We start from the raw sequence: 9,068 nt of genomic DNA, 5'->3' as shown, positions 1-9,068 counted from the left end.
TGTTTCCAACAGCACCACATGACATGAGGCTGCACTTCAGCACAGGGAAGGAAGGTGGGGGAGGGGAGGAACCAACAGATTGCAGCAACCCTTCTTTTCAGACATACACAAAAGTATTGTAAGTGATGCTCTTTTTCATACACACAGTTAGTGTCTGACGCATGCAACGTGATGCAGCACAGATGAAATCAGTTTAAGGGTGGTCAAAAACATTCTCCAGTTTTTTACCTTAATTCATTTTTTAATACCACTGTACATAAATACTGTGTTCAAAGTGTAACTTACTGTAAAGTACTGATTTTTTTTAAATACAGCAATTGAGTACATATATTTAGTTACTTTCACAAATGACAAAGGCAAAACTAATATGATTTATATTATGTATATAAATATCTATATATTCATTTCAAATGGAGTTGGATTATTAAAGGCTAAAATGTTTTGAATTGACCAGATTATATACTGACCAGTGCATTTCCAAGAGATCACTGTGAGTGTTTAGTTTGAGGCCTGTTTAATAGCATCTACACCAACTTTTATTTGAGGTCACTAAGCAGCCGGTGGACACCACACAGTCTAAAGCACAGTTATCTGTATTTGTACATTTTGGTAGTGTTTCTTTCAACAGTAAACACAAGAAATGCTCCACAATTATGTGAACTTCTTCAACATGAAGGTGAGTCAAAGGTTCTTTGTTGCCTTTATTGTCACTCAACACACAGTGGTGTTCAGCACTGTGATATGGGTTTTAATAGGACCAGGGACCAAAGTCCTGGAGAGCAGGTGGTTTCTGCTCTGGAATTTAACCCTGTTTCTCAGCCAGTCTGACTTGAAACAATGAATCACTTACACAATAAAATCATACAGAGAAACTGTCTATTGGGAGTTTAGTACAGACCCAGCTACTAATTTTTGAGTATTTGATGTTTTTGTCTGCACAAATCATTCGTAGTGAAAATTTTCAAGAGGTGTACAGTTTAAGTTGTCTCACAGAAAGTGAGGTTGAAATCAGAACAATGTTGGGAAGATGAATCAGTCCAAACCAGGAGTGCAACTAAAGGTTTTTCCATTTCATTATCAGATTTAGTTTCTTTATTTGTCAATTCATGACATGATCTATAGAGAAAAGTGAGTATCAGATGCCCAGGAACCAGTGTGGCATCTTAAATTGTCTGGTTTTCTTTATCCAACTGGACCAGTTCATAAAAAACAGATGAAAGCACGAAATTAGCATATCTGAAAACTTTCTTTTTATATTTATCTTTTAGAATTGATTATCAAAATTGTTGGTGACTGTCTAATTTATTTACATTATTGGTACAAAGTAACAAGTGCTATCAAAAAATACTGCAATTATGACATAGCACATGTATTTTTCTTAACTGTTCCATTGCTCTGGCAAAGTGCAAGATCCTGCTCTTTGGGCTACGCTGTATCAGAGTAGGTCACACAACACTTCTAATTAGTGATAAGGCAGGACAAGTTGCTCTGTCAGACTGCCACACCACACACTTAATAATTAGGCCACTGTGATAATCCTGCCTCCTCCCAGCCTCCATTAGAAAGCAGAGAAGGGTCAAATGCAGCCTCCCTGTGCAAGCAAACAGCAACAGGTCAGGAAGAACACCAGAAAGCAGACGCCTTATCAATGTATCATTTTTTATTTTGGACTTATATAGAAATACTTAAAAAAACATGAAGTAGCACCATTACTTAAGTTTTACTTCTTATCATGTATAACTTTAAATGTCAGAAAAATAAAACTCTTGATACGTTTTCAAATCTTGTCTCAGCAAATATAATATTAGTATTTGACCATGAGGTTAAAGGCCCTTTATCATAAAATAAAATATACTTTGTTCTTAAACTTTGCTCAATAAAGTACATTTACGCTCAAGTAACTTCACCTACATATACATAAACAAGTGGTAAACAAATGTATTAAAATAGAAATACTAAAACTATAGTGGTGCAACAGAAGCCTGTAAATCCCACTGGAATCTAATTCATACAAATTTTAGAAAGCATAAACAGTTTCTTTGTGTTCAACTTACTAAGTTTTGTACATTACAATGTTTCATAATAATATAGAATAAAATATGCTTTATATTACTGAATAAAAAATATGCTGGGTGAAGCAGATTCCAAAGACTTTTTTTGCTGAAACTATAAAAACTCTGTCCCAACAGAATACTGTCAAATGCAATGCACATTGTGTGGACTTCCTCCCACAGTCATGTGATATTAAAATAATACAGTGATCATGGCCGTAAGGCCGTACTAAAAAATAAACAAGATTTCAACCCAGCTACAAAAAAGTTCACTGAACTTAAATTAAAATATCTGTAAACATCTTTGCAATAAGAAATATAATTTTTCAAGTCAAAAAAAGAATAAAATACTTCGATCTGTAGTAATGTCATTTAAAACTTTCAACTTGTGGAAATTTATTCTATACATATATATGTAGGATATGTTGCTGCTCTCCCTCATGTGGTATTTGACCTCAAGCTGCAGTATCTTTGTAAGACAATAGTCGCATTTGGCTGGAGGCCTTCCATGTTTCCCATCCACAGCCTCAACTCTTACTACATTCAATCGGCAACACTGGAAGGCTCAGCCTACTAAGAGTCCACAGTTTGACCCACGTACCTCAGTCCTGACTCCACTGCATGTCTACACTTCAGAAATACAGGGCGCGAGTTACTAGAACTATTAATTACTATGCTGTAATATTTAAAACATGCACTTAGATGTTGAAAATATTTCCCCAAGCTACAGTATATTATAAACAACAACAACGGAGCCCAACAAGGGGGTCTGTCATTTCTTCTGGATACTGCAGCCTCTTACATACATATGTATATCTATGTACACTCTCCAACTGATGATTGGGTAATCCCATTAAAGCAATGTGAAATCTGTTGTTGCTATTGCAGCCAGTCTCATTGACCAGACAGTTACACTTCTTATGAAAATATACGTATAGCCTGAGTGACGCCGGTGTGGCAGACAGGGCATTTGGGCTCGCTCCTCTCACAGATGCGATTGGCACATTCCATACAGAAGAGGTTGTGCCCACAGGGGACCAAAGCTGCGATGACCTCACTCTCAAAGCACACCGAGCAATCGCGGCTGCCCTTTCGGCTGGTGCCAGATGAGGTGGAGGAGGAGGAGGAGGAGGAGGATGAAGAAGAAGCAGAGGAGTCGCACGGGACCCCGGGGAGGTGGGGACCTGGCAGGGAGCTCATAGTGCTGGAGTAACCAGGGAAACTGAGAGGGCCTCCGCCTGGATCGCTTCGCACCCTCCGGGCTGATGGGTGCTCAGCGGGTCCACCAGTGTGACAGTGAAGGGGAGGTGACAGCCGGGGCTGCAGATTACAACCGTTGACCCTCCTCTGGCTTACCACCATCACATTGGCATTGGTGGAGGTTTTGGTGGGGAATATGGCTGAAGTGGAGGTGGGGGGGCTGCCTCTGGTGGAGGAGGGGGTCATGCAACTATCATACTGGGACCACAGGAGGCCTGGCGGGGCTTGTGTAGGGTCAATCCCAGGTGAGGAATCAAAAGTCAGGTCAGTGCAGTCCGGTGAGATTGCCTCACTCCCATAAACAAAACTGTTGACATTGATGTTGTTGTTATTGTTGTTGCCGTTGTTGGTGGTGGTGGTGTAGCTGAGTGCAGGGCTTGGGGGGCTGTAGTCGGCCATGCGTGATCCGTTGTTACCAAAGTAGGAGTCTGTGGAGGCGCTGCCCAGGGAGGAGGATGAATCGTTTCTGTAATTGGAAAAGGGTTTGCGCACCGAGGCGGGGGTCATCCCAGTGCTGGGCTTGGACCACAGGGTAGCGTGTCCGTGCATATCAAAACCCACATCAGTTCCGTTGGCGTGGAAATCATTTTCATCCTGGAGCTCAATTATGCCTCCTGTCCTCATGGCAATGTGAGCCTCGATCTCTTCGCGTGCTCTGTCCACATTTTCCGGCATCCCCGTCACCTCGAACACTGGCTCCTTGTCTCGGCTGGGTGTCACAATGTAGGTGTGAGTCTGCTGCTGGATGCGCTTGATGGTGGCACCCTTGGGGCCTACAACCAGGCCCACAACACGGTAAGGCACCCGCACCTGGATGGTGGTTTGTCCAGGGAGATTAGGTGGTCCAGGGACTGGGGTGCCGCTCCCATTCAAGCTGGTGTTTTTGTTTCGGGAAGCCCGGATCATGGAGAAGTGCTCGGCAGCAGAGATGATCTCCCTCCTCGCCATGGCCACGTCCTCCCTCCTGCCCGTCACCACAAACACGGGCTCCTCGCCTCTAACTGGGGTCTTAATGTAGGTGTTGGTCTTCGCTCGCAGTGCTTTGATCTTGCAACCTGGAAGCAAAACAGTAGAAGTGAGGGCCTGTTCCACAATAACAACGATTTGAACCATGTCATAGAATATGCAAAACAGCTGCTGGGTTTTTATTATTGTCTCAGAACAGAGCAATTTAAACTATGCTGCACCAACAGCAGGATAAACATTCCCTTCTGGATCCATGATGAGTCCTTTTACCATTTACTACATTTACCAGTGTAGGTGAGCTACTCTCAATTTTAAACTAATAATGTAAAGTAAGCCTGACACTGGGTGCCAGAGACATGTTCGTGTATAAAGTTACAATTTAACACCCTGCAATATGAGAAAAATGGGACTGGCTTAAAAAAAGATCAGCTAAGTGTGATAGGGTAATGTAACAAGGGATGGAGAGGACAGTGAAGGCACCTTAATGCAGCCTACACCACGAGTCAAATCCTTGACATACATCCATAATGAGAGTCAACCTGATGTGGGTTAAATGAGGACGAAGTCTCTTTTATGAGGCTGCCTCACCGAGGTCACTACTTATAACCTAATAGAAACTAACAAAAGGGAAGCGTATAAGTAGATATAAATAGATGTAGTTCATATCGTCAATATTGAGGGTGAGAGTTATTGGTTCTTTCCAATTCCTTTCTTTTTGTTTTTTTTTGTGGGAGCAGCAGCAGCACCAGCAGCAGTGGTGTTGCAGGGAGGGGAAAAGATTCCGCATATGTAACCAAGAACCAGTACCGCCCTGCAGCCCTCCAGCTGAAGGACTGTGTGTTAGCTAACGTTAGGTCTTCGCAGCTATGGGCGTCTGCTGCCTGTGGCAAGGTAAGATCGTGACCGCTGTCCTAATTTGATCCTACGCTGCTCATCATCACACACACCATAAAATTAATCTGCTTCTTCCTCCCATTAATAAAGACAGATATACTTGTATATTTATTGAGAGAGGACACAGCAGTAGGAGACATGTCACACTTTAATAATAGTTATTTGCAACGGATCCTTGTTCGTGTTTTCATTTGATTTGTTCGCTTTTTTCCATCAAGAGTCGATCTGTTTTTTCAGCACTAAGCTCATTGCATTTTTTAACGATTAAATGCTCTTAAACTTGTCTTTTAAAGAATACACGGCAAAAATTTGACTTTAAATCTAAGCTAAATGGCTTTGGTAATCTCATCAATTCGGCACAGACACAATAACCGTATCAGACACTTATCTCTATTAAATGTTAACTTCTAGAACTGGCTGCCTCCCATATAGTATAGAGGATAAACACGGTGTGAAAACCGGCGAGACACAACAAAAGTTTCATGTTTAATTGAAATGTTCGCAGACTGCTGGACTAAACACATGCCGAATCCACCAGTGCTGTCTACACATTGGGTCATGGTGTCACAAAGCAGTTTAAGTGCTTGTGCAGACGCGCCAGACTGGGTTACAGTATTACTTGCTTTTTGGAGGGTGGTTCGGCGCTCGCTTCCTTGCACACAATTATAGCTTGGGACATGCTTATACCTCGAGTGTTTGGGTGCATGGCCACCTCTGCACTGCCCGATTTCATAACATGACAAAAAACGAGCTAAACTAGAAACACTGGAACACACGCACACACCTTGTCTGCCCACAATCTCAGCAACATGCTCGGAGCTGGGAACCGGGACGCACTCGGTCATGTTGACGCTCTTTTTCCGGGGCTCCTGGTTGTCGTAGAGGGAGTTTTCGTCGTTGTCCAAACCAAGAAGGGAGAGTTGATCCAGGGCGATCTGCAGGGCTCTCTGGTCGTCCAGTGCATCTCCTTGGACACTGTTTTCGGCGAACAGAGAGCTGGGCATCTTCGCGACTTTGCAGGGTTTCGGAATCGGATCCAAGGCAAAAGAAAGGAGGGTAAAAAAGAAGGAGTGATCAGGGGGAATAAAGAAGGAAAAGGAAGGAGGAGGGGAACCGGTGTTCTGAAATAACTGATCAGTGCAATTATGTCAGTGCGGCTGAGAGGGGGAGAAGCAAAACAGTGGAAGGAGCTGTACAAAAGCATCCACCTCCTAGAAGCTGGACGTCCCAGTCCGAGCCGAGCCGGGCTGTGCTGCTGCTAGGAAACACGGGGAAGAACAACGTGTTTAGTCCAGAGCCGGCGGTGGAGATGGGAAGAATATTCCTTCCTGACAAAGGGGCCCTCCCCTGCTGACTTCCCTCCGCTCTTCTGTTGCTTCTGTCTCAGTCTTTGCAGGGCCAGACAGAGAGATGTGCGGATGACGTCAGCGCCTGGGCAGGGACTTTGCGGTGCTGCGAGCTCATTAGCATATGGGAGAGCTGATTGGCTGGAGGGGCGATTGGTGGGCGAGCTTGGGTCTGAAGCCGCGCCCCACTTCTTTGTTCTCTTGTCTTTGTCCTCACCCCGTTTGTCCTCCAGCAGGTCCTATACTGTATTAACAAGGCACAACACTGTTTTTTAATATTGACTCCAAAAATAAATTTACAGATATTTGTTGTTTATATTATCAATGGCATCAAATTCAGAATTATGTAAAATACATTGTTTTCTTAATGCAGTAAAGTACTGTTGTCAAATTTAAAGCATGTACTTAGTACTTCAACTTAAGTAACTTATTTTAGGTGGTGCTTATAATTGTAGTTGGTAAGTTTTTAGGCAATTACTTGCAATTTTACTTGAGTATTGAGAATGTGCACCTATTATTACTACTGGCAAACTAGATTCAGTACCAGAAGCTATATCATCAACATTAAAGCTGAAATATGCAACATTTAGAATTCCAGCTGGCTAGAGGATCAGACTCAAAGTCAGTCCACCCAGGATGCTAAAAAACTAACACTGAGGCAGTTCATGGCATCTGGGCAAGGTACCCTTTCCTTTCAGTATGTGAGCACTGTATGTCATCACTGGGCTTAGTATTCTCTGAGGGGTGAAAAAAACTTTTAGGCAAAAACTTCTAGAAGCAAATATCTCTGCAGTGCTGTTCAATGAGTCTTATCACAGAAAGCTTTCTCCACGCCACTCCACACTAATAAGTTATGGAGCATTTCTCTAGTAAATAGATATTTAAAAATGGTCCATGCTGCAGCTTTGAATAAAGGATTTAAAAATATCTCATTAACCTTAAGACCTTAAGTGTTTCTTGAGAGCCCATCTGTAACAGATCAAAAACATTTTGTCTTTGTCTTATCAGCTTAATGACTTTCTCTCCTTATTTGAGAATTGCTCCTAGACATGATCTAAAGTTGATGCTATGTTTCAGTCCACTCCAGAAAATGATGCATGACTTCCTTCTGGTGTTGCAAAGATCACAAAACAGCAAAAATGCTTTAGATTAGTATTGTGGAGGGGGGGGGGCTGGGGGGGGGGCTAGGGTGGTGGTTGGGGGGGGCTAGGGTGGTGGTTGGGGGGGGGGGCTAGGGTGTTGGTGCAACACAAAGGAGATTTCAAGCCAATTCAAAACCGTTGAGACCAGAAGCACTTTGCTTTGTCACCTCGTTCCTGGAGCACAATACTAATGCTAATGAGGAACCGCTCAGGAACGGGAGGAGGTGATGGGATGGGACCCTCTTGTTAATATTTGACACCTCAGCTCCCCCCTTACACCTCCTCCCCATTCAGCAATCTTGAATCTATTCAGTTCTATACAAGCAAGGCATTTCCCATACATTCTTAACTCAACAAATAGACAAACATATTGGATTAAATCTAAAGTCATAAAAAAAGTGTTATCAGAAATGTTTTGGTGAAAAACAATTTGACTATGACCATCTATTTGGAAAAAAAATGGCCTAGAAAAATTGTATTTGTCTCATCTAAATTTTATTTCCTGGTTTCCTGTTTTAAGCCTATTTGAGAAACACTTTTATATATAGAAATCATACCATGTAGATAATTTTGGTTTAAAATCGAAGACTGTACTTTTTATTAAATAAGTATGAATTAACACAAATGCATTTAGACGCTTGCTGCAGTTTTAAGAGAATTAAAAGGTCAAATTTGTATAAGCAGTGATGTTGAACTTTTATTTACTTTCCATTGTTCTGCAAGTGCTCCAGTTCGAGTTTAGTGAGTTTATACATACATGTATACATACGAGTTGGAAAAATATGCTCAAACATGCAAAAAGTACAGACACTAATCCACGATAACAGGAAATCACCTAATGATCAATTCACATCAAACAATTATGGCGTGGCTGTAGCTCAGTTGGTAAGGCAGTTGACCATGGACCACAGGGTCAGTGGTTCAATCCCAGCTCCCAGCTACAAGTTAAAGTGTCCTTGTGCAAGACACTGAATCTCAAGTTGCTCCCAGTGGGTCAGGTAAGCACCTTGCATTGCAGCCACTGCTACAAAAGTGACTATTTAACAATGAACATATATGCTTCTTACAAATACTCCACTGTTTATGAACTGACAAAACATATTGTCACCAGTTTCAAATCAATTTGATTTCTGAAATATCTAAGCCCCAATCTACTGTTGGTGCTGCAGATGATCATAGCTGTCACTAGGTAAGAAGCAGGTAATACCCGTGACAGGTTGCCAGTCTATCACAGGTTACTCTGGCCCATATAAACCAAAAGCAAAATGCCATGTTTATCTCCTTTATCAACACTACCCTTTGACATGGTGCACAGTTCTGCTCTAAGCTTTAAAGGCCCAATGAAATAAAGTGCTACTAATAGCCTAATGTCTTGTCTTGGCCCACAATGTATGTCTCAGTGCACTCTT

At 42.2% G+C, this 9,068-nt stretch overlaps 1 protein-coding gene across 1 annotated transcript; it reads right to left on the bottom strand.

Annotated features, from left to right (window-relative positions):
* Positions 1–1,624: 1,624 nt before the first annotated feature.
* Positions 1,625–6,602, bottom strand: mex3b (mex-3 RNA binding family member B). The gene is made up of 2 exons (XM_067494392.1): positions 5,956–6,602; positions 1,625–4,366 (listed from the first exon to the last, which is right to left on the bottom strand). Exons 1-2 carry the CDS (start codon positions 6,173–6,175, stop codon positions 2,970–2,972), a joined length of 1,617 nt encoding a protein of 538 aa, XP_067350493.1. The 5' UTR covers positions 6,176–6,602; the 3' UTR covers positions 1,625–2,969.
* Positions 6,603–9,068: the final 2,466 nt, after the last annotated feature.

The sequence above is a fragment of the Channa argus genome, chromosome 2, assembly GCF_033026475.1.
Source record: "Channa argus isolate prfri chromosome 2, Channa argus male v1.0, whole genome shotgun sequence".
Lineage (NCBI taxonomy): Eukaryota > Metazoa > Chordata > Actinopteri > Anabantiformes > Channidae > Channa > Channa argus.
The sequence above is the reverse complement of the archived record's forward strand: the minus strand, read 5'-3'. Positions and strand labels throughout refer to the sequence as shown.

What these genes read in the sequence shown, in the direction of transcription:
- mex3b (XM_067494392.1), bottom strand. Translation starts at nt 6,175, where the DNA reads ATGCCCAGCTCTCTGTTCGCCGAAAACAGTGTCCAAGGAGATGCACTG. An exon ending in TGAGATTGTGGGCAGACAAG is followed by an intron (nt 4,367 to 5,955) that starts GTGTGTGCGTGT and finishes TTTTGCTTCCAG; the next exon opens with GTTGCAAGATCAAAGCACTG.